Genomic DNA, 23,879 nt, shown 5'->3' with positions numbered 1-23,879 from the left:
GCTGCTCAACGGACCTTGACCTGACAGTAAGCAAACCCTTTTGGAGAGTTTTGAGAGAATTTCGCGTTACTTAGCAATTCACTGACCAAGCCGACACATTTCACCATGTCAGCTAACCCATCCTTCTGCTCAAATGAGCTTGAAATAGTTAAAGGGAGCATTTTGGGAAACCACTACAAGGTAGAGGCTTTCCTTGGAGAAGGGGGCTTTGGTATTGTAGCCAAATGTTGTGATACCATGACCAACCGAGCTGTGGCTATTAAGGTCAACAAGAGCGACCCTGATATTCTGCAACAGGCAAAACTGGAAATTTTCATCCTGGAGCAGCTGAGAAGGTTGGATCCAGATGCCGCCAACATTGTTAAATGGAACGGCTTTTTCCACGACGGGGAGCGGGTTTGCTTAAAGTTCGAACTCCTTGATCAATGCCTGTGGGAATATATAGGGGACCGGAAAAACCAGGGTCTCCCCATAAGCGAAGTCAGGCCAATTTTAGGTCAACTCACAAATGCTCTGTCCCACCTGGGTTCTGTGGGAATAGTGCACGCTGACCTCAAACCTGGAAACATCATGGTTGTAAACCGCCATGAGTCTCCCATTAAAGTCAAACTTATAGACTTTGGCCTCGCATGTCCTGCATCTGCAGTGATGCCTGGTGACCGTGTGGGGACGGTTGGTTATAGTGCACCTGAAGTTATGCTTGGCCTTCCATACAATGAAGCAAGTGACATGTGGTCTCTGGGGCTGGTAGCTGTGGAGCTTGGTACAGGGGTGCCACTCTACCCTGGAAATGAAGACTATGATGTTTTGAAATTCATCATAGAGACTCAGGGTCAGCCACCAGATCATGTTCTAGACTCTGGCGTGTACACTGAAGACTATTTCATTGAAGACAACGACAACCAACAGCGCTGGACATTTAAGACTGACCAACAATTTCAGTATGAGACACGATATGAGTCCCAGGAGACAAGATACATAAAACTGACGCGTCTCGATGACCTCGAACAAGTAATGATGTTTAGAAGAGGACCTGAAAATGGCCAACGTTTGTTTGTAAGCTTAATTAAACAGATGTTGGCCTTGGATGCAAACCAGCGCATAACACCGTCGGAGGTTCTCCGGCATCCCTTTTTCAACCCTAAGAGTTCCCCTTGCATTGACATGAGTGCTGAAAGACCACAAAACCCTGTAGTCTTTCAGCACCCTTCAAACTTGAAATGCAAGAGATCAGAGAAAATCAACTGCAGTTTTCAAAACTCAGTTGAATTTTCTCAGCAAGTATTCGTCCACACGTCAGCCAGCCCATCCTTCAGCTCAGATGAGCTTGAAATAGTTGAAGGGAGCATTTTGGGAAACCACTACAAGGTAGAGGCTTTCCTCGGAGAAGGGGGCTTTGGTATTGTAGCCAAATGCCGGGATACCAAAACCAACCAAGCTGAGGCTATTAAGGTGAACAAGAGCCGCCCTGATATTCTGCAACAGGCAAAACTGGAAATTTTCATCCTGGAGCAGCTGCGAAGGTTGGATCCAGATGCCGCCAACATTGTTCAATGGAACGGCTTTTTCCTTGACAGAGAGCGGGTTTGCCTGAAATTTGAACTCCTAGATCAATGCCTGTGGGACTACATACGGGACCCGAATAACCGGCGTCTCCCCATAAGCGAAGTCAGGCCAATTTTAGGTCAACTCACAAATGCTCTGTCCCACCTGGGTTCTTTGGGAATAGTGCACGCTGACCTCAAACCTGGAAACATCATGGTTGTAAATCGCTATGAGTCTCCAGTCAAAGTCAGACTTATAGACTTTGGCCTCGCATGTCCTGCGTCTGCAGTGATGCCTGGTGACCGTGTGGGGACGGTTGGTTATAGTGCACCTGAAGTTATGCTTGGCCTTCCTTATAACGAAGCATGTGACATGTGGCCTCTGGGGCTGGTGGCTGTTGAGCTTGTTACAGGGGTGCCACTCTACCCTGGAAAAAAATATTATGATGTTTTGAAATTCATCATAGAGACTCAGGGTCAGCCACCAGATCATGTTCTCGATCCTGGCGTGTACACTGAAGGCTATTTCACAAAAGACAACTACAACCAACAACGCTGGACATTTAAGACTGCCCAACAATTTAAATACGAGACAGGATATGAATCTTTGGAGACAAGATATATAAAACTTAAACGTCTGGATGACCTCGAACAAATAATGATGTTTAGACGAGGACCAGAAGATGGCCAACGCTTATTTGTCAGCCTAATTAAAGAGATGTTGGCCTTGGATGCACACCAGCGGATAACACCCTCTCAGGTTCTACGGCATCCCTTTTTCAACCCTGGCCTCTCCAACAGGTTCCCAACATTGAAACAACATTGAAAAACCATACAGAGTCAATCTCCAGCATGGCATCTTCCACCCTGGACAAAAGTGATAAAAACACAAACTGGGGTTGGAAAAGGATATTAACAGAAAATTACACTGGAAATATTAATTAAGCTGCTCCAATAATTATCACTTTGGCTTTTTCTTTTTTTTTAATTTTCACTCCCCCCACCCCAACCAGTTGTGGCAGATGACTGTCCCTTCCTGAGCCTGGTTCTGTCGAAGGTTTCTTCCTTTTTAAAGGGAGTTTTTCCTTCCCACTGTCGCTAAATGCTTGCTCATAGGGAATCTTCTGATTGCTGGGGTGGCCAAAACTCTGGGGGAACTAGCAATTCTTGTGAAAATTTAAAAAAAAAAAAGCCTACCAATATTCAAAGCAGAGCAGCGGACACCTTACCATCACATCAGTCCTTTAATCCGACCTAAAACATCATGTTTACAGAAATAAATTCCATACAAATTGGAAATAAATTGTTGTTTTTGATTGTTTATAAATATATAGTGCTACCCTTCAGCCTCCTAGTAGACATACCTGTGTTATAAATGTGAAACTCCTCCGATTTTCAGAAAAGTTGACCTCTGACCTTGAAGTCAAGGTCACTGAGATTTAAGCTTCACAGAGATTTTCAGTAGATGCAACCATGGTATTGATTTGAAAAATCTACACAATCACAAACTTGGATGTCCACAGGGCCTCGCCATATACCAAAGATTAAGAGGTGGTTTTTTCTAGGTTTTTATAAAGATTACAAAACACAAATAACAAAAATGCCAACGCTATTGTCATTTTTGACAACGCTATTTTGATGTTGTCTAATGTAGTGCAAAAAACCCCCAAACAAACCCAAAATTTAATAAATAAAGTAAATAAGGTATATACTACATAGTATACAAAATTTTAGTGGTCCACAATGGGGTCAATGAACAGAATGAAGGAAGTAAGTCTTTTATATGACAATGGTGTGAAAAAGCGTGTTCCTATTTATTTGTATGTTTGGCACACTTAAACATTTCAGATCATCAAACATTTTTTTTTCTTTTTTATGTAAAAAGAAAAATCCTTTAACTGTCCAGTTTTCTTGATGTTATGATGCTTCTACCATTGGTTTGTCATTAATAAATCAGACTTTGGCTGCTGCAGCAGAAAAAGACAAAGAGAAAATGTAATCACACAAATCAGAGGTGCAGCTTTACACTTTACCTGAAACAGAGCAAAAGTGCTTTTTAAATAGGTTAATGAATATTAAGTAATATAGGCTAGATGTCTGGACATTACTAGTTTCATTTGGGCCTTCTGGGCCATTAGTCCTCTGGCTTATTGCCAGTTACCAGCCAAATAGCTTGTGTATTTTATTATCTTAGTGTGTTAAAGATTCTAGTTCTTATTCTGGTCAAACTGTGCTTCATTATTTGTTTACAGCACAGCTACAGTTCCAGGTGACTTCAAGTCAAAAGAATACTACATGTCAATGGCCAGCAGCCTGTATTCAGTTTGAATATTGCTGTAAATGTACCTGGATCTGTTTCTATTGGGTTGTGAATTTGGTCTCACTGTTACATCCAACTTTTAGAGTGGGATAAAGACAAAAAGAAACAAGAGAGAATGGATTTGTAGTTAGAAATCCAAAGTTGCTTCTGTTTTACCCACACACATTGATGATGATTTCACATCACTAAGCAGGTTATCAAATGTGGACAGAATGTTAGCAGAATCTTATAATTCTCATAGAATTCTGTTTTTGTGTCATTCAATACAATGTGTTTATGTGTGACATACTGATATGAATCATAGTATCTTATGGAATTCCAAAAATGGCTGCCAGGACAGCTGCCACCACACTGATGTGACACACTACAAATCAACTCTTTGATGCTCTGTGCTGAGTCTGCACAATAACCTGCACTTCAGGGGCGATTTTAGCCCAGTTTTGGAGGTGCTTCAGCACCCCCAAAACGAATCAAAGCACCCTCAAAGATGTCTTACTTTTTTTGAAAATATTTGCTGTTTGTGGGACACACTACTAAAAGTATAAAAAGCATACAGTACTTAATTGAGATGGAACATTTTAACAACAAAAGTATAGATAACCCCTCCCCCCTCCCAAAATGGTTTGTTCCAGCTCGGCTCTCTCCTACTTGCTTTAGTGCCGTTGCTGCCAGAGCGATGGTGGCTGAGACACAGCGGAGCAGAGGTGGAAGTGCCTGGTTTAAAACAGGACATATTAGCTGCATTTAACTTTCAGTTACTCTTTATATAGTTAGGTAGGAGTCAGACCATGTTTCTTTTTAACTGAAAAACATTACACCAGGTAACCTGCTGTGTTGAAAATAGGGCTGCCACGATTAGTCGACTAGTCACGATTACGTGGACTATCAAAATCATCGACGACTGATTTAATAGTCGACGCATCGTTTGAAGCTTTGTAAGATCACAAAAGACACAGGAACAAGTAGTAGAATTTAAGAGTGTAATAACGGACTGAAACAGAAGATGGCAGCACTGCATGTACAAGGATGCCAGATGCCGTTAAACCCCGAAGAAGAAGAAGGAGCAGTGTCCCAGAATTCATAGCCCAGCCCATCTCAGTTTCCAACACGGCAGCTAGTTAGTTTTAATATTACTCTTATTATTCTTTCTGGGTCACAAAATAAACGTTTAGCATATTTTCAGGCGAGAATGTAGCTGTGTAAACCTCAAATATCTGCTCAGTTTATCAAGACACCACATATTTTCAAAAGCGCTCCGACGTTTTCGGAGACGTCTGTTACCCACTAGCTTGATAGCTAGCCGGGGGCAAGGCTCTCTAGAGCCCGTGAGAACACCGGACTCCGGCAAATCGTTTTCAAACCCACTGCGGTCTTTCGCTACTCAGGTTAAACATATATAAGTCACTTAGATAACTTAAAAATGTTATTGTTTGGCTTTTTTTAGTATTTTATTTGTTCCTGAGTAAATCGGTTAGGCTGAGATTAAAGTTATAGTTTTTACACAACTGAATAAACGTCAAGCAGACAACTGATTATCAGAAGTGTGAGATGCTCGAGAATATACTCCGGTGTCCCGTTATATTTTAGATAACAATGAGTTTATTAAACTTCACCGAAACAATCTGCAAATTTCATTCAAATTTAATAAACTATCATCTTGTCTTTATTTTTAGTTAGCACATACCTTAAACACTTAGAGCTGTAAGCTAATGATAGTTATATGAGAGCAGATGCATGCTGGTGCAATAAGCTGTACGCTGTACATCCAATGGATGCATGATCTGATTAGTCGACTATTTGCAAAAATAATCGGTGACTAGTCGACTATCAAAATAATCGTTTGTGGCAGCCCTAGTTGAAAACGTGTTTTCAGACGATGTTTGCTCTGTAGTAAAATTAGCGATATTTGACTGCCCTGTTGATCTCATTGAAATGTATACAGCCTATTTAAAATCTAAAACTTAACATTGTCCGTAGCCTGCTGTTGTTACCACTGTCCTGTTTGAAATGTAATGAGAGAAACTGGTTATTTTGCCATATGTGCATGTGTCGATATTGAACCCAAGGTACTAACTAGCTAACTGACTGGATGCCCATTAACCTTATAACTCCTGTTGTGTGTGTGTGTGTGTGTGTGTGTGTGTGTACAGATTGTCAGTCCAAAGAGGGAGAGAGGAAAGAGGGGAACATGAGGACAAAGTACAAGATCAGGAAGTACCAGGTAAGAAAACAGACAGGGAGTACTAACAGGCAAAACAGTAACTGTTTAACTGGCAAAGAAAAAGAAAGACAAACAACTAATACAAACAACTCATACAATCTGGAAGTTGTGTTCTCCCTATATTAAAGCTGCTATACAGAATCTGCAAAACAAACTGGGTTGTCAGCCCTGGCACTGCATTACCATATTGAGCTTCAGTCAGAGGAAGTCACGGTTGCCAAAGACTTTATAAAGCTCAAGAGTGAGGCTGGTGCCATTCCAGATATGTTAACATTGTACAATCTTCTGGATAATCAGATCTTCCCCAAACTGAAAACTGTTATTCAGGTTGCCCTAACAAACCCAGTTAGCAGCTGTAGCTGTGAAAGGTCTTTTAGTGTCTTGAGACAGCTCCATACCTGGCTGAGAAGGACCATGGGTCAAAGCAGACTCCAGCACCTGGCTGTGATGTCAGTTGAGAAAGAGATGCGTGAGAGACTTGACCACCAAAATGTGATAGACAGATTTACCAACCTCAAGGTGAGGCGACATAGGTTAAAAGAAAAGAAAAAATCTGCAGAGCCATAGTAGTATCTGCAGTAAAGATCTTTTCATACATTGTATACATTGTACCAAAGGCCAAGTGTCTCCATTTTCTAATAATATTTTGTATATTTCAAGGACTCTTCTATTTTTGGAGTGTATTTTTTATGTATCTGTATTGTATTATACATACACTTTAGAAGTGAATCTCTGTCCAAAAAATGCACACAGTTTACTTTTTACTCACTATGAGCATCATTTATCATTTTCCCCAGTAATTCAGGTTAGGATATGTATTTTTTTTTAAATTCCAATCCATTCTTCTTTGGCAGCATTTTAATAACCTTGATCAGATTTGATGGTTTTGTTACAGACTTTTCAAAAAAGTGTTTTGCTATTCTTTCAAAAATGTGGGGATTAAATTGTGTTAAAATGTACAAAACAGTGATGTCATGTTTTGTGACGAGGACCCAGGCACAGAGAGACTTGATGAATTTAAGAAACTTATGATTTAATAAAGAAATTTGCATACTTGCACAGAGAGGGTAAAATTATGATGACTGATAATGGAGATGAAGACAACAGACGATGAGGACAGGGAGGAACAGGGGTTTAAATGCACCAAGGAGGCAGTCAGACAGAACTCGGGACAACTGGAGGCATTTAGGGATGCAGGGACTGACAGAGACAGGGAAGAAGTCTCATTGTGATGAGTAAAGTTTACCTTGCCTGGATGGGCAGCTCTCTGGGTGCTCAGCACCCCCAAAGCTCTGATCCTAGAATCGCCCCTGCTGCACTTAAACATTCATTTAATATCACGTACACATATACACATACTGTCCCTCAAGAAGACACTGAGAAAAAATAAAGAATAACATTGAGACTGTAACTTTGCCATAAGTCATAGGTGTCAAACTCTGGCCCGCGGGCCAAATTTGGCCCGCAGCATAATTACATTTGGCCCGCGAAGCCATACCAAATTACTATTAGAGCTGGCCTACTGGTATTATACAGCTAATATATATATATTGTTTAGTATTAAGCTTTGCTTGTTCCATATTCAGTTTTCCAGCAAAACTTATTTGAGTCCATAAGAAAAGATTCATTCTTATATCTGGAGGAAGATTTTTTTTTTCAATAAATATTCATGTTAGCCTGCGACTTTGTTCCAGTTTTGAATTTTGGCCCACTGTGTATTTGAGTTTGACACCCCAGCCTTAAGGGGTCAGCACAACAAATCATCAGCCTCCATTTCCCACTATCCCAAGCTGTCCTTTTCACATCAGCCCTCTGCATGTTCACCACAACTACATCCATGAACCTCTTCTGAGGTTTTCCTCTTGCCGGGCAGCTTCATATTCAGCATCCATTGTCCAGTATAGCCATTGTCCTTCCTCTTCACATGTCCAAACCATCTCAGCCTTGCCTCTTTATCACCAAACTGCTTAACCCGAGTTGTCCCTCTTATGTGCTCATTTCTAATCTTGTCCAATCCCAATCTTAGCATCTTCAATCCTGCCACCTGCAGCTCTCGCCTTCCTGGATATTCTTCTTCCATCTGAAAACATAGTCCACGGAGACTCCTGACCTAATTTGTCAACTTGTCCATCATCACTGCAAATAAAGAGAGCCAACTCCTGATGTAATCCCATCACCACCTTGAACCCATCTAGCCTTTGACCACTGTCTCACTATAAGACACACTAACCAAGCAAAGTAGTATAAAAAGTAAAAGGATGTTATGTATTGGTACAGACTCAAACCTTCATTCTCCTCCACTTTTCTAGTAAGAGAAAACTGAAGCATACAATTAAGAAGATGTGGTCCATAACAAATATCAGTGTGGGAGCTGCAGACCATGCTGAAGAGCAGTGCGTGGGAATTAACCCTCCGTTGCCCAGAGCCCTCTGAACACCACCCAGGTATTCAGCACATCTCCGTGGGACCACCTTAAAAGATTGAGAAGCCAGTGAACCACTAGGAGCGTCTGTCTGGTATAACTGTGTTTTAAGGTGGACTGACATCTACTTGATCTTGCCAGCTACCTCCACTGTGTGTGTCGCCTTTAACAGACAACCCTAGAAGTGTCAGTTACCGCGATATCTTGAAGAGGAGGTACCGCGATAGCACGACCGAGTCGCAACTCGTTTGCTTATTGGTCTGAGGGTACTGTTGTAAGATGGCGCCCAACGAAATATGAGTGGTCTACAGAAAGAAAAACTGCAGCTATCCATCTAACGAAAATCGAGGGGAAATAAAGAATAACCCAGCCGCAGAAAACACCGAAATCACTTCGATTTCCTGCTTGTTGTAAGAGGAGTGGCGTTTCGAGGGCAGAGAAGCGGCTCAGACCTCGGCCCGGTTGAGGAAGAGAGGTAGCTAACGCGCCCGCTAACGTTAGCCTGCTAGCTTCAGAGAAAACAGAAAAAATGTAGTCGGTGTAACGTTGCCGATACAAGAGAGCTAGCCGAGCTGCCGCTGTTTTCTGTTTAGATGTCGCTTGCGTGGATGCCGACGTGTGCCTGTTTGTGTGCACGGTGGCGTTTATGCGCGTTTCCAAACACAGCTGTGACTGCATCTGATTTGCAAACAACACGCGGCTAGTTAGCAGTGCACCTGGCTAACCTAGCGCCTTGTGTAATCAGCTGTTAGATTGGCTGCTTTCAAAATATCGACCCATGCGTTTAATAATAACACAGTTACTGTTTACAGCTTGCATCTTTTCCTTATGCAGCGCTTTCCATCGGTGGCTTGAATACTGCATCAGATTTGGAAAGTGACCGCGCTTTTGTCCCAGCTCGTTTTCACTCAGTCAGAATTAACCCTTTCCTATTACTATCGCTGTGTGCTGCAGCTGGACAGTGAGCCGTAGGTCAGTTTGTAAACACTAGAGAAACCGATGCCAGCGCAGCGATTATCATCTTCTGTATTTAATGCATTTGAGAAATGAATGAAGAAGTGTATTGTACCGATTTTAAGAATAAGGGTGATGTGCAAAGCTGTAGAAATATAAAAGGGATAAACATGATAGGCCGTACTTTGAAGATACGGGAAAGAGTTGTTGAAGTTCTGTTAAAGAGAGGGACCATCGGCGAGCAGTTCTATGACTTCATCCCATGAAAGAGCACTATAGGGTGTTTACCTTGAAGGTGTTGATGACGACGTAATAGAGATGGTGATGGACAGGCTGACAGATGAGGTCAGGCAAGAGTCTCCGTGCACTGTGATGGCAGACGACATTTTGATCTGTAGTGAGAGCAGGAAACAGGTGGAGATATGATCTGGAGAGAAGAGGAATGAAAGGCAGTTCAAGGAAGATGGACTACATATGTGTGAATAAGAGGGAGACAGATGAAAAGATGAAGCTGCAAGGAGGAGATGCAGTAAAGGTGGATAGGTTTATATACCTGTGGTGAACCATCCAAAGCAAGGGACAATGCACAAGAGAAATGAAGAAGAGAGCACAGGATTTATGATAGAAGGAAGAGTGAAAGACAAGAATTACAAGATGGCAGTGACATCTGCTATGATGGATGGTTTGGAGACACTGGCACTGAAGGACGGGATCAGAAATGAGTGATTCAAGAGGCAAAGTTGGAGAGGTGATTTGGACATGTGCAGAGGAATAGTTGGTAGACAGGATAAAGGATATTCAGTATGGAGCTGCCAGATGGGAGGAAAAGGGGAGGACCATAGACAAGATTCATGGCTAAAGTGAGGGAGAACATGCAGGGCATTGGTGTGGTGGAGGGGGATGCAAGGACTATGGTTAGATGGAGGAAGATACTCTGCTTTGGCAACCCCAAGAGGGAGCAGCTGAAAAAAAGGATGATCTTTAGTACATCTGTGTTGTCAAGCGTTACTGAAATTTCTGTTCATGTTACTGTTAATGGGCTTTGATTTAAAACTGTGCTAAATTAAATTAACTTTCCTTCACAGGAGAGAAAACTGTCAGCAGCGATGAATAACTCACTGGACGGTACAGGCTCCTATGAGGAGCTAGTTAGGCAGAAAGCTCGTAGCATTCCTCAGCATCGCATGAAGGAGTTCCTGGAGTCCCTGGCCAGCAAAGGTCCAGACGCCCTGCAAGAGTTCAGCCAACAAAGCGGAGACACTACAACCACTACCACTACTATGGTGTACCAGCAAGAGACTAACTGCATCTACACAGACAGCACAGAGGTGGCAGGGTCATTGCTTGAGCTGGCATGTCCGGTAAATAACTACTCTAAATGATTAAAACCCAGTCTTTAAAAAGATTAAAAAATGAAGCTTGGACTGCTTTCTGCAGGTGCAGGTGCAGGTCCAGCCACAGCAGCAACAGATACAGGAGAACACGTCTCAGCAGCAGCCTGTGCAACAGAATACAGAGCAACAGATAGTACAGGTCTGTACTTCTATCAGGTCTTTGTGCTGTGTATATCATTAAACTTGTTAATAATTAATTTCCCGAACTGCTGGCTTTTATTTTCAGGTGCAGATCCAGGGTCAGCAGCAAGGTCAGATGCTGGGCCAGGTTCTTCAAGTGCCCTCTGGCTCCCATCAACAGCTACAAGGTGTGACTACTGCACAGCTGATTCAGTCTGGGGAGCTTACAGAAGAGCAGCACCAACAAGTAAGTACAAAACAAATTCTCAGGATTGCAAATATTTAGTCAGTCACTTTGAATTTAATATTTTTCATCTTTACACTGGTATTAGCTGCAAGCGCAGTTGGTGGCAGCTGTTGCAGGGGGACAGCAGATCCAAATTCAGACAGTGGGGGCCCTCTCTCCCACCCAGCATCAAGACAGTGCAGAGAGGAGAGTAATGGGAACTACAGTTACCACATCTCAGGGGGCAGGTGTCCTCCAGCCAGCTAAGAAGCGTAAAGTGGACATGCCCATCACTGTTTCCTATGCCCTACCTGCCCAGCAGGTAGCCACAGTCCTGGCAATCCCTCAGGCACAAGGTCAGCAGCAAAGTTATGTATCTCTGCGGCCAGACCTCCTAACTGTGGACAGCTCCCACCTTTACAGCGCCACAGGTACTATTACCAGTCCCACAGGGGAGACCTGGACCATCCCTGTGTATTCTGCACCTACTGCATCTGGAGGCCGTGAGCAGGTAACGCATATTGCCATCCCCCAGGAGGCTTATGGAACAGTGCAAGTTGCGGGAACAAACACTACAACAATGCCAACACAAGTTACTATTGAAAATGACAAGCTGAAAATCCCTGCCAGCCAAAGCCAGACAGCACAGGCTGTTTCCAGCATAACAAGCTCTGGAGCAATGGGAAGCCAGGAAGAAGTGGTGCACACGCTGGCCGCAAACACACTGTTCCCTGCTCAGTTGATGAATGGAAACATCCACATCCCCGTGGCAGTACAGGGCTACTCAAATGCTACACAGTCCCTTATTTGGGACCCACAGCAGCAGGTGCTGCATACACAGGGGCTGACAGGACAGGACGCACAGCAGCTACAGGTAATAACACAGGTATTCAGCTATGTTTATTTTCACTTTGAAATGTAGATATGGTAGTCCTCAGTGATTGCGATAACATTGTTTATGTGCTTATGCCTATTCAGGGTCAGACAGTCGTAGCAGAGGTAGATGGTCAAGGCCAGCAGCAGGTGCAGGTGCAGGAACTGCTGCTGCCTGCTACTTTGAAGCCAGAGGAGGGGCTGGAGGTGTGGCGGCTTTGGGCTCAGCGTAAAAATGCAGAATTGGACAAATCAGACAAAAATAAACTTGCGCCAATTGGCAGTAAGTGTGCATACCCAATGATTATACATGAGTTAAAATGTTTAGATAAGACATGTGTTGCCATTTCCTTTTCTTTCTTTTTTTTTTATTCCCAGTCACTTTTTTTGTTTTGTGTATTTTAGGACGGCAGGCCCTGCGTTTTCAGGAGGATTTGGTGTCATGTGCAGTTGCTGAGCTCTGTATGGGTCTCTCTTTGATGACAACAGAGGCCCGCGGACTGGAAGGGGAGACTTATGAGGCTGATGTTCTTTACTATGTTTTTCTGTGCATACAAAAAGTAAGTTCACTGTGCAGGCTTGCCCCTTATCTTCATATCTTCACCCGTTAAATATTTGTTGATCTTTATCTGGTGTGTTAATACAATTGACTCCTCCTTTTTTCTTTTTTCTTCTTACAGTATATGTTTGATAATGGTCGTGTGGATGACATTTTCTCAGATCAGTACTACACCCGCTTTGCTCAGAGTCTACACCAGATCCTGGAGCCTTGGAGGCCATCTGTCCATCCGCTAGGTGAGAGCAGCACGTGTTTACCAAAGCTCAGCTGTTTTCACACATGAACTGGGATAATATACAAAGTTGCTATATCTCACGGGTAGCACAGCAGAAGATAATCTGCTTCAGATACATTCTCACTATTGGAATCCTTTGTTTGGATTAGGTGAAAGCCTTCTGGATAGAACGTGCATGAGTCAGTGCCTCCTTGGCTTGGTGTAAATTTTCCAGACAATTACTTGTGCTTTTCTCACATGGGTGCAATTGGACGTTACACAGACTTTGCACTAATGAGGTGGTGGTGTAAAGACAGCTTAATGTCTCATCTGACATTTGCATTTTTTCTGTTTGGTAATGTCTAGAAAAGCTCGGTGTAGTGCAAATGGTTCTAGTGTGTCTGTATTTACTTAGGCTCAGGGACCTGCCAGGCTTGCAGCACACTGGCAGAAACCCTGAACTAGAGCTTGACTAATACAGGATCTTTTAAGACCGATACCCCTATTTGGTGATTTAATAATCTATCAGCCAATATTTTTTTTTCATTAAGATACACAAAACATAAACATATTTCCCAAATATTTGTTATGTGCAGTTACTTATGAGTCTTTACTAAGATAAGATCACAGTGCAGTTTAAAAATAAACTTGCTTAACTTCGTCACGGGACTAGTCGTTTAGGCTCTGATCAATACATTAAGATCAGCTGGTTGTTGTTTGCAGTGTTCCAAGTATATTTTTCTAACAGGGCCAATGGCAGAGTGCCCTCTGGTGGATAAACTATGCAACATAAACACACAGCATTTTCTTCATATCTCTTTTTTACATTTTTCATTTTTATTTATTGGTTGTTATAAATGCTGATAGTGATATATTAAAACCTAGCAAAAATCAACAGATATATCATACAGGCTCTGACCTGAACTGCATATTAGTTTAACTGCTGCTGTGGTCATGTTAAGAGCAGAATGTAATATACCTAACAAGATGTTCTACATACAGCTGCTTGTTATTTTAAAAGTCTGATCTCTGTTCTGTTTATTGTTACAACATTCTAATCCATAGTTTTCATGTGACGTCAGAGCAGGTACTTGTCCACCTGGCAGGCAAAATGGTCCTGTGCGGTCCCTTGACCTCTTCTGTGGGACTTTGGGCTGTCGGATGCATTAAGCAACATTTGTTTATAGCTGCCAGAATGGTGTAGAGTATGGCACCGACAGGTCAAATTGCACCAATCCCTGCTTCTCCACAGCAACCCAGACTGTCAGTGGTGGCTCATGTAAACTGTAGCAATGATTTACCTGACGTTGGAAAAACACTCAGTCAGCTTTACTGTTATGACACGACATTAATGTGACAAATGAATCCTGGTGTAACTTTTCTGGCCCTACACTGTAAAAGTTCAACTCAACAAAATGTAAGATTTGTGTGTTGTAGTTGTTTGTTTGTTTTTGGAGGGGGGGGTGTTTTGAGCTAGCTATGTAGCGCTTACCTTTGTGTTAATTCTGAAAAATTTCTTATTCTTCACCTCTCACATGACAGAATTATTTACCCATCCAGATTGAAAATACATGTAGATGTACACACTTTGAAAGCTTTTACCCCGGTGGTAGATTCTTTACACGTAGATGTCAACAAACTGGATCTGTGTGAGAGATGTCGCCACTTTTATGGACTTGAATAAAGCTGCCAGAACAGAATATGAGTGACAAGTCCCTAAAATGTACATAAGTAGTCTTGGCTTGAGATTCAAGAGAGTCAATAAACCTCTTGCCCCGCAGTACTGCTAACTGTCCACTATTGGCCGTTACAATGGAGTCATGCTTGCCCACCAGAGTAGTGAATTGGTCATTCAATTGAAAACTATTTATAGAATAAAATGAAGTGATGCTATTTTAAATCCAAGTCAGCTTCACTGGAACATCATATTGTTATCCATTATGATGTTATACATTACAATTTTTAAATGTATAAGAGAAAGGTGACATGGTGACCTTAGGTCACATAGTAAGATGATAGGTATGTGGATATTTTTGCTACATCAATTTCAAGTATTTATAGCTTCTTTTCTGGAAAATTCATATTTGAAGCTTTGTCGTGTGTCATGGCTTAAACTTCGTGTTTTGTCAGAATCAGTTTTATTGATCAAATGTTTGTGTGCTGAAAGATCTCGATTCAGTTCCTTTTGAACTCTTAATTGAAGGTAGATTTAAATTCTGATCAGATGTCAGTGTAATTTGTAACTTCACTGATTGGCAAAGCATGTAAATGCAAGGTGGCAATTCAGTTTATTTTTTAAGTTCCAGACCTCCAACTTTGGAGCGGTTAGCGTTAATAAATACTACGCTTAGGTTTCTTTCTAACTGTTGATCTGGGGTTTGTTTCTTAGATCTATAAACTTTCTAATTGCAGTTACCATAAAGTTTTGTTCTTGGTGGTTATAAGGTGATGAAGCACTTTTTTTTTTCTTGTAAAGAGACCACACATGTCCTCTAATGTGTTCTTTGCCCTCTCCTGACAGGTTATGTTATTCCCAGTCATGTGACAGAGGAGATGTTGTGGGAATGTAAACAACTAGGAGCTCATTCTCCCTCGACACTGCTAACAACTTTAATGTTCTTCAATACCAAGTGAGTACCAAGTTAGGTGCTCTCAAGTGTAATGCTTACTGGAATAACTTTATGTGGTTGTCTCATGCTTAAGTGGGCATGATAAACCCCTCTAAATAAGAGATACTCTTCATCTACAGCACAAATAACTCTTAACATACAGAGCTACAAAATACTAAACGAGATTCTGCACCCTCCTGTACTGGCTTCATGGTTGCTTGCAATTCCTTTTTTTTTCTGTTTCTACAGGTATTTCCACCTGAAAACAGTGGATCAGCATCTAAAAGTCGCCTTTTCAAAGGTGCTCAGGCACACCCGGAAGAGTCCCAACAATCCTAAAGATAAGAGCACCAGCATTAGATACCTAAAGTCGACAGAAAGGTTCATAGGGCAGAAAGGTAAGAGCATGCTGGGATTGCATTTGTGCTGCATTTCACATTCTCATTCTAAGGACAAACTAATGGAGACTGTATGAACACTTTTTTTCTTTTCAGTGACAGATGATATGTACTCAGAGCAGCTTGAGGACCCTGAGAACCCACTGCGGTGCCCCATCAAACTCTATGATTTCTACCTCTTCAAATGGTAAATACAAAACACTATGAAGGACACTAAGGGGAATCGGTGAATGAGATATTAAGAAGTGTAAAATGTTATCTCAAAGAGATAATCTATGCAACCAGTAAAAAGTAAATAAATTTTAAAGAATGTGGTGCTTTTCATGCTTTTTCACTCTGGCCGTGGTTGGTGGTTGCCTCCTTTAAATAAAACTGCATTTCTGTTAATCATATGGGAAGCGGAGTATATAGAGCAGTTTGTGCTGAAGTGCTTAAAGGTGTGAGAACACTGTTGCTAGGCAACTGACAAAAATATATATGCTATAGAACTTTTCCCTTGCTCTTCTCTCCAAAAGGTTTTTTGTTTCCTACTTTTGAGCATTACCAGTGATAAAAGCTACAAACGTTTGGCTTTCGTTGGCATTACATTGTAGTGGCACTACATTGTTAACAAATGTTATGTTATTAATATCACATTAATATGTGACTTTGGTGCCTTTTTATTTGAGGAAATTGTGAAAATCCTTGGATTTAAGGGGCTGTATTGATATTGTCTTTTTTGCATTTATGGACTTTCAAAATTTGCAGTTGTGTGATCCCAGACTGTGCTCTGTAATCAGTATGTGTACTGTAATTCACAAGATTAATGCTTGGATTTCAAACTGACCCCACACCGAGCAAAAATGCCAGGAGATTTTTTTTGTTTTTAATGTACATTTGCCAGAGGTGACTGGGTATGACTGTTGTGCTAGACTTCTTAACTACTCTGGGCTTTTAATCGTTATTAGTACAGCCAACCAACGACAACAAAACATATTTTTCTTTCTGTACTTCACATATTAATGAGAATTGTGATCAGATCATGAGCCAGATGAGCTACTGACGTTCTGGTTCCTCTTAAGGTTCACCAGAGAAGCGAGAGTACACCTGTGCCTCTCCACTGTTCTGATTGTGACACAGTGTGTTACACTTGGTTAATTTAGCGCTTTTACCCAATAAGCATTTGATATATTACTAAATTTAAGATTGTGGACATTGTTGTGTACTGTTTTGAGCATATAAGGTACTCTGGACAAGTTGAATCTTACCTGCTGTCCTTTTAAAAGGTAACAATCTGTCGTGAAAGCAATCCTCACCACTAAACCTTTTGCCTCTGTTCCCACACAGAAAAGAATCGTATGCAGCTTTTTTGTAAGGGGGGGAATAAAACTAAACTTTGATTTGTTATATGAAGCGTTTCCTGAAAACATCCTCACCATGTCCTCTTTGTCTCTTTCAGTCCACAGAGTGCTAAAGGTCGCAATGACACCTTCTACCTGACACCTGAGCCCGTGGTGGCTCCAAATAGCCCCATCTGGTACTCAACTCAGCCAATCCCAAAAGAACAGCTGGAGCAGATGCTCGCCCGCATCCTTGTTGTTCGTGAAATCCAGGAAGCCATTAACATGTCCGAGAACGTGCACTAGTTGGACTGAAGGAGAATGAAAAACGAACTCAGCTCTTCTTTCTTCACCAAGCCTTTGATTGCTCATTATGAGTAGTTTTCTATACTCTCACACCCTCCTGTGGTCTTTAAGGGTGGCATGTATTGTATATGTTTATTTTCATTATGTGTCAGCATATCTCACACATACGGACTGTAAATACACGTACAACCAATAGATTGTTTGTCTTACTGAGGCAATCACTTTTTTTTTTGTTTTGGCCAAAGGATTTAGTATCTAATCTTTTTATTGGACCTAATTTAAGTGTTATTTTTAACTGTTGGTTCTCTTTACCAACAGTCTGGAACAGCTTAATAATAATTTTCTTTCCTGTTTTGTTTTAACCTGTAATATATTTCATATATATTTTCACTGGGGTTGGCCTGCGCTATGCTGCTTTTCTTAGACATCTCTTTTTTGTTGCTTTAGTTTTCCTCTTTTGCCTTGGTCACTGTTAAGTGTCACAGTGAATACCTCAGTGGTATTAAAACTGCATTAAGTAGCCAAATGTAGGCTAAGAGCTCATTTTCAAGCTGTGGGAGTTCTTTGTGTTTTACTCTTGCCTGTCTGGAACTGAGTTTTAATGCACACACTCTGAATTGGGAGGTGACTTACATTGTTTGCTTAAACCGCAGCACCACCTGTCGGACTCGCTCAGCAGCATCAAATAGGAGGACTTTAATCTGCTCCGGTTTTGATTGCAACAATGCGTCACTGCTCGGCTCGCATTTGCTACACGTTGGAGGTGCGGCTTTGGATGCTGACTGCTGCTGGACCTTCTTTTCTCCCCAAAATTCACCTGATGAGGCATCAGTTGTATTATACATGTCTATTACAGGAGAGGTGAAAGACTCTAAAAAAGTGGGTTAGCCCTTAATGTTCTATAATGTACAAAACTCATGCCTCCTTCATGTACTGTAATAGGTTCATCTAAGGAGAATGGCAGTGCCTGTGTGTTTTTTGAAACATGACCTTTTTTGTACAGCCACTATACCATGTGTCTGCCTTTCTAGCCAGTCCAGTATGAAGTCTGCACATGCGTCTTTAAGTACCGATAGCCGGCATTGTGTGATTATAAGATGATGCACAATGATTTTTCAGGAAAAACAAAGATCTGAATAAAAGTCATCTTACAGTGGCACTTTATCAGTAGTCACAATAAAAATAAAAACTTTAAAAATGAGATAGAAAGACATGCTGTGCTAACATTAAATATTTTGTCAGTAACATGAAGTATGTGCCAGTATATACAGGTACCAGCCTCAATATTTTTTTGCCAGGATAGGTAGGGTAACAGGTTTGACCTGATTTCTTCTTCCTTGAATTCATTCTCTTCTAATGACGATACAAGCTGCTCTTTCTTTTATCTGCATGTTGTCAGGCCAGTTTTCTGCCTGCAGGGCCCGACCGCAAGCAGTATACAGGTCCTTCTGTCTGAGCTAATGTATGATGGCAAAAATTTTTATGTAGTCTTTCTTTACATATTTACATCTTCCAGCATGTCTGTTCAGTGTGTGGCTGGATTCAGCAGTGAAGAGGAAGGAAGTAATCGCCTCAGTAGGTTGCCCGGGTTTAAAATCTGCTGTATTGTGTTCTGTGGTGGGTCAGCTGCAGGTTTCTGTCGGGGTTGGTGACGGTGGCTCCTCCCTGATCGCGCTCTCCGTGCTGATGAGCTCTTAGGCCGATCAGGGATGCCGTTGTTGGCATTTAAACTGGTTGTCTGGATCTGTGAGCTCCTATAAACAGCAAGTTCCCAGTTAGAAGTCGCAATACAATACAGAGACAAATGATACACTTCCACCATGCTCACCATGCTGAGGTTCCTCCACTGAGCCAGTGTAACAGACACTGATGAACAAACACGTACTGCTCCTGAATAGACACAGGACAATGGGAAAATGATGTGGATGCTCATCCTTATGTTTGGTATGACTCAAAAGTGCGCAAAATGTGCAGATTAGTAATAAATACAAGTATGTATTTTAATACTTGCAATGCCTCATTACATATCAAGATTAATTTAATATTAATAATCTATGACATTAGATTTCTTACGTTTGATGACGTTGTACGGGTGAGCAGATGTGGGGCATACAGAAAGTACTTCGTTTAGCTGCAGTTTGGCTGTACTTGTACTTAGGTATTTCCATTTTACTTGTACTTTATATTTTAACCACATTGTAATACAAAGCCAGACATTAATCAATTTAATCTGGCGTAGCTTTCATTTTCAGATCAAGATCTAAAAGACGGAATATCTGATCAGTTTATAAAATATGAAAAGAAGGACTGACCAGAGTCTGGACCATCCCCATTCGATGCAGACGAAGGTCCTGCACAGCAGCCTTGATATCAGGCCGGATACCCCTCGCACACAGTTGTTGCAGCCAGAGCAGTGTTACAAATGTTCCTGTCCGGCCAATACCTGCACTGAAACCACAAAAACAATTCACCATTCGACTGATAATTCATTATAAACGACAGGAACAATACTGACAAAGACATTGTTTTTCTGACAAGGCGATGGGATTAAAGTTAGAGGTCACACCTGCAGTGCACCACAGCCGGTCCCAGACGAGGAATGGTTTCCAAATGCTGCCGCACATGCTCAGTGAAGACGCAGAGAGTGGATGGGCTCTTAGGGACTCCCCTGTCAGGCCAGGAGGGGTAGTAATAGTGTGTGATTATCCTGTCTGTTGGACAGTCTCTCTGAAACACAAACACCATAAGCGTTTATCTCTTTGATGGATTACAGGTATGGTCAATGCACACAGGAGTACGCTGCGGCAGGTTAAAGAGGGCACAGAGCATAATGCATGCGTCTTTCACTTACATGCCGGAGGTTAATGGTGGTGATAAAATAATCTGGCCCTTTTTTGCGAGTCACTGTTGTGACTTGGATGAGTCCATGGTAAACTGTCCCTGGGTCCAGTGGCCAGTACTTGTCACAGAAAACCTGCACACAAAGAATGAATTGATAAGTTTAGAGCAAATGTCCTCTTTATCTATGTAAGTGAATGTGAATCCTCTAGAATAACCAGGTTACCTGCATTAATTGATCAACTCCAACCATCAGTCTAATTATATTATAGACTAGACGTCATATTATCTGCCACTAATGCCATTAATCCTGTGGTCCACATACTTTTCCATTTACTGAATATTTAATGTACTTTTAGCTAAAACTGTGCACAGATTTATATGTAAGTTTGGATCATTCTTCTTTGCAACATGGGTAAAAGTCTGAGCACATTTAAAAAATTATATAGATAAACAATCGATTTAATTTTTAAGTTATACATGGTTTATTTTCACTTTGTTTTAATTAAATAATTTTGCATACAACACTGAATGTCATAAATAAATAAATTGCCTACATATTAATTTATCTTTTTAGTCTTTATATACCATTTATTTATTCATTCAAGAAATAAATAAATAAATAAATGGTTTATTTGTTTGTTTTTGTTTTTGAAGTTCTAATGTAACAATAAAAGAAGCTTCACACACACATACAAACACACAAAATGAGTAAGCGTCTCTCACTATGTCCTTGTGTTTCAGAGCTGTCACCATGACAACAATCCTGACGTTTTGCTCCCACACCATCCTCCAGAAGTCAGCTATGGTGTTGGGCAAAGGACCCTGGGTGCAAATGAAGTCTCTTTCTGAGCCTCCACCCTGAATGCAAGCACACATTTAACAACAGGTGCAGACAGATGTAGGTAGGAAGAAGTGATTGAAGTTGAGGGAGTAAATGAGATCTTACAGGCACAAAGTTTGCATTGATGTAGTCGGTGTGTGGATAGGAGTTTTGAACAGAGAGCCTGACCCGACAGTGATCATCTACAACCAGATGTGGAAAAACAGACAAAAGTTTGAAATGTTGCTACGCATACTTGTTATTCTTTGTATTATAAGAGGCATTGCACTTACACGGTAAAATGAATGGGTATCTGTTCTTTTCCCTGTTGGCCTCAGAGTCCCCGGCCCTGGTGGGGAGATCTTTTCCAACTTCATTGAGCTCCTGCATGGACCCACAGACATTAACATTGCATGAAAGCACAATCATAAATCTGTTTGCATTTCAAGCTTTAGACTTAAGAGTTACCTCAAACTCCTGTTTAAAGCCTCTGTAGCTATTAGCAGCCAATGCCTGGCACTGCAAATTAAACTCCTGCAAAATTTGCGCTCTTGGGAAAGTTTGCACCCTGTAAAAGACAACTGAATTTTTTAAAAAGGAAAAACTAAAAATAAGTTATCACTGTGTAACTAACAGTTAACCTTTCTTTTTTTGTCATTGCCCTATATTCATGATAGAACAGCTGGCCAGCTGTTGTAAACATTAACATGTGAGGAAAATGCTCCCAGTAAACATACTTTACTTTACTTAAATTCACAACTTACACATTCTTTAAAATGTCACAGACAGAAGTGGAATGTAGTGTTTTTCTTTTTTGTCTTGTATTGGATTAGAAAAATGTACAACATCATCAAGTATAGTCTCTCAGCTGATGTTTTCATGATCCTATAAGCACTCTTTATATCCTTACCTCATGTCTTTTCAGGAAATCCCGCACTTTAAAAAAAAAGTTGAGCGTCAATATCACTAAGACGACTCTAGTTTTGATCCTGTAAAAGAAAGAAAAACAAACAAGATAAATTAAGAACAGAATGTTAAAAACTAAAAACTGAAAGCGGTCAACACTGTGTTTACCTTTTGTTTCCCCCTCTCCTCCCACCTCATCCACTAAAACTAATTGTACCTTTGCAAGATAGACAGCTGACACCAGGAAACAGTTCTGGTTTTTCAGAAATGATTAATTTTGTACAAAAAGCCTCTCTTCCTATTGCCACAAGACAAAAGGCCGTGCTGGCGTGTCGAGCACAGCCCAGCATTCTCCCTGAACAATTAGTATTACTCACCTGACAAGAAGAAAAACCTGCTCCAACAAGTTGTCAAGCCCAAACACCCAACAGCAGAAGTACAAAACACAGTCCCAGAAGCTTTAGTGTCTTGCTTTTTTTTTCAGGCTTACCTTTGTAAATGGGCCTCAGATAAATGTTTTAAATACTACAATTCTCCAAGGCATCTTAAAGGTGTCTGCTTTTAATTATGTTCCTTCTGTCCGTCTCTGTCCCTCTTTCTGTTCAGACAGGAAGAACTGGGATGGGTGGGGACAGTGGGTGGAGAGAGGAACACTAAATTTCGGAGGAAGGATGTCAGTACCACAGCGATTCTTTGAATACATCATAAAATTCCTTGTACCTGAGAGACAAAATGTTCTCACTTCTAGTAAACCTCTAAATGTAATCTTCTTAGTACAAATCTACAGGCAGATAGATAGGTAGGTAGTGAGGTAGGTAGGTAGGGAGGTAAGTAGGTAGGTAGGTAGATAGGGAGTTTCCAGTGCAATCTTGACATATGACGTGTAAAATTTAGTTAACTTTTAGAATGTCAGCAATAATCTCAATCAGATTTTACCTGACACTAACATTTCAGTTTATCACTATTTCTGGGATATCTTGGGTGGCTTATTTCAAACATTCTACTTGTGTTCGGTAGTTCAAATGCTTGTCCCATTACCCAGTCTGTGCTAAGCTTAAGGTCATGAACTGCTATGCTGATTTTGAGTACTTTGTTCACTCTCTGAATGCAAAGGGCTCTGAGGTAGCAAAACAGCCTCAAACTATGATATTCCCTCAGTCATGCTTCACTGCTGGGAGAAGGGTTAGGTGCTGATCTGTGAACATGTCTCTGTTTTACTCCAAACACAGTGCTGTGCATATACCCAAAAATTTTTGTGTCATCGTTCTGTCCACACTTTCCCAGAAGGGTTGCAGATCATCCAGATGGTCTTTTGCTAAATTGGGTGCTTTCCTTTATTTGTGTTTTTTATGGTGACCACTAAACAAAGAGTTCAGCAGTTTGCTCAGATGGGCTCGTGACTTGTTGAGGGTGTATACTGCCTCCAGCATAGGCTCTACCTGCACTGCAAGGATTATTTTTTTCTTAGTGTGATCTTTGCAGAATATCCACACAAAGGTAGAGCAGCAACATTCCCGAAGTTCCTTCATTTGTAGCCAGTTTATCTTTTGCAGCTTTTTTTTTTTTTTTTTTTTTTTTAGCTTTGTGCATGTAGAACTGCACAAAGTTGGAAAAAAGCTGCAGCTTTTACTTATACTTCTTCATTCCACACATCAAATGTAATTTTCATTACTTTGAAAAAGTTGTCAGTACAGATGTTAACAGCCCCTAAAAACAGTGAGGCAGGAAATGGTTACTGTTACTGACTTTTTTTTCCCATTACAACTATTTGTGTGTGTGTCACACCACACCTTATCATTTATCGGTTTGTAAATCCTGATAATCTAAAGGGTT

General features: G+C 41.1%; 3 protein-coding genes across 4 annotated transcripts; 2 read left to right on the top strand and 1 right to left on the bottom strand.

The window, feature by feature from the left end:
• The first annotated feature begins 15 nt into the window (after window positions 1-15).
• Window positions 16-2,799, top strand: LOC148096989 (uncharacterized). The gene has a single exon (XM_087833826.1). The coding sequence runs from the start codon at window positions 106-108 to the stop codon at window positions 2,368-2,370; it is 2,265 nt and encodes a 754-aa protein (XP_087689952.1). The 5' UTR covers window positions 16-105; the 3' UTR covers window positions 2,371-2,799.
• A 5,919-nt stretch (window positions 2,800-8,718) lies between these two features.
• On the top strand, window positions 8,719-18,486 carry LOC102789812 (transcriptional regulator QRICH1-like). 2 transcript variants are annotated; one of them, XM_035910180.2, is made up of 12 exons: window positions 8,719-8,982; window positions 10,547-10,822; window positions 10,899-10,994; window positions 11,082-11,222; window positions 11,308-12,087; window positions 12,180-12,357; window positions 12,480-12,634; window positions 12,755-12,869; window positions 15,369-15,477; window positions 15,706-15,854; window positions 15,951-16,041; window positions 17,293-18,486. In XM_035910180.2, the coding sequence occupies exons 2-12, from the start codon at window positions 10,568-10,570 to the stop codon at window positions 17,477-17,479; spliced, it is 2,256 nt and encodes a 751-aa protein (XP_035766073.2). In that variant the 5' UTR covers window positions 8,719-8,982; window positions 10,547-10,567; the 3' UTR covers window positions 17,480-18,486. The 2 variants fall into 2 exon arrangements, with proteins under 2 accessions (XP_035766073.2, XP_006796473.2); XM_006796410.3 differs by having other exon boundaries at window positions 8,720-8,982; window positions 11,308-12,075.
• A 150-nt stretch (window positions 18,487-18,636) lies between these two features.
• On the bottom strand, window positions 18,637-22,654 carry LOC102798642 (receptor-type tyrosine-protein phosphatase V-like). Its single transcript, XM_006796531.3, has 11 exons — window positions 22,537-22,654; window positions 22,051-22,129; window positions 21,609-21,708; window positions 21,434-21,524; window positions 21,267-21,343; window positions 21,044-21,178; window positions 20,331-20,453; window positions 20,046-20,206; window positions 19,792-19,927; window positions 19,308-19,369; window positions 18,637-19,233 (listed from the first exon to the last, which is right to left on the bottom strand). The coding sequence occupies exons 2-11, from the start codon at window positions 22,053-22,055 to the stop codon at window positions 19,005-19,007; spliced, it is 1,119 nt and encodes a 372-aa protein (XP_006796594.2). The 5' UTR covers window positions 22,056-22,129; window positions 22,537-22,654; the 3' UTR covers window positions 18,637-19,004.
• Between the last annotated feature and the right edge of the window lie 1,225 nt (window positions 22,655-23,879).

The sequence above is a fragment of the Neolamprologus brichardi genome, chromosome 20 (genome assembly GCF_056152115.1).
Source record: "Neolamprologus brichardi isolate AB-2024 chromosome 20, ASM5615211v1, whole genome shotgun sequence".
In the NCBI taxonomy this organism is placed as follows: domain Eukaryota; kingdom Metazoa; phylum Chordata; class Actinopteri; order Cichliformes; family Cichlidae; genus Neolamprologus; species Neolamprologus brichardi.
This window is presented reverse-complemented; position numbering and strand designations above follow the sequence as displayed.

Coding starts and splice junctions, on each gene's coding strand:
- LOC102798642 (XM_006796531.3), bottom strand. Junction 21,344..21,433: donor ATACCCATTCATTTTACCGT/GTAAGTGCAATG, acceptor ATCTGGTTGTAG/ATGATCACTGTCGGGTCAGG. Junction 19,370..19,791: donor TGGGGATGGTCCAGACTCTG/GTCAGTCCTTCT, acceptor GTGTCTATTCAG/GAGCAGTACGTGTTTGTTCA.
- LOC148096989 (XM_087833826.1), top strand. CDS start 106: ATGTCAGCTAACCCATCCTTCTGCTCAAATGAGCTTGAAATAGTTAAA.
- LOC102789812 (XM_035910180.2), top strand. CDS start 10,568: ATGAATAACTCACTGGACGGTACAGGCTCCTATGAGGAGCTAGTTAGG. Junction 12,088..12,179: donor AGCTACAGGTAATAACACAG/GTATTCAGCTAT, acceptor ATGCCTATTCAG/GGTCAGACAGTCGTAGCAGA. Junction 16,042..17,292: donor GATTTCTACCTCTTCAAATG/GTAAATACAAAA, acceptor TGTCTCTTTCAG/TCCACAGAGTGCTAAAGGTC.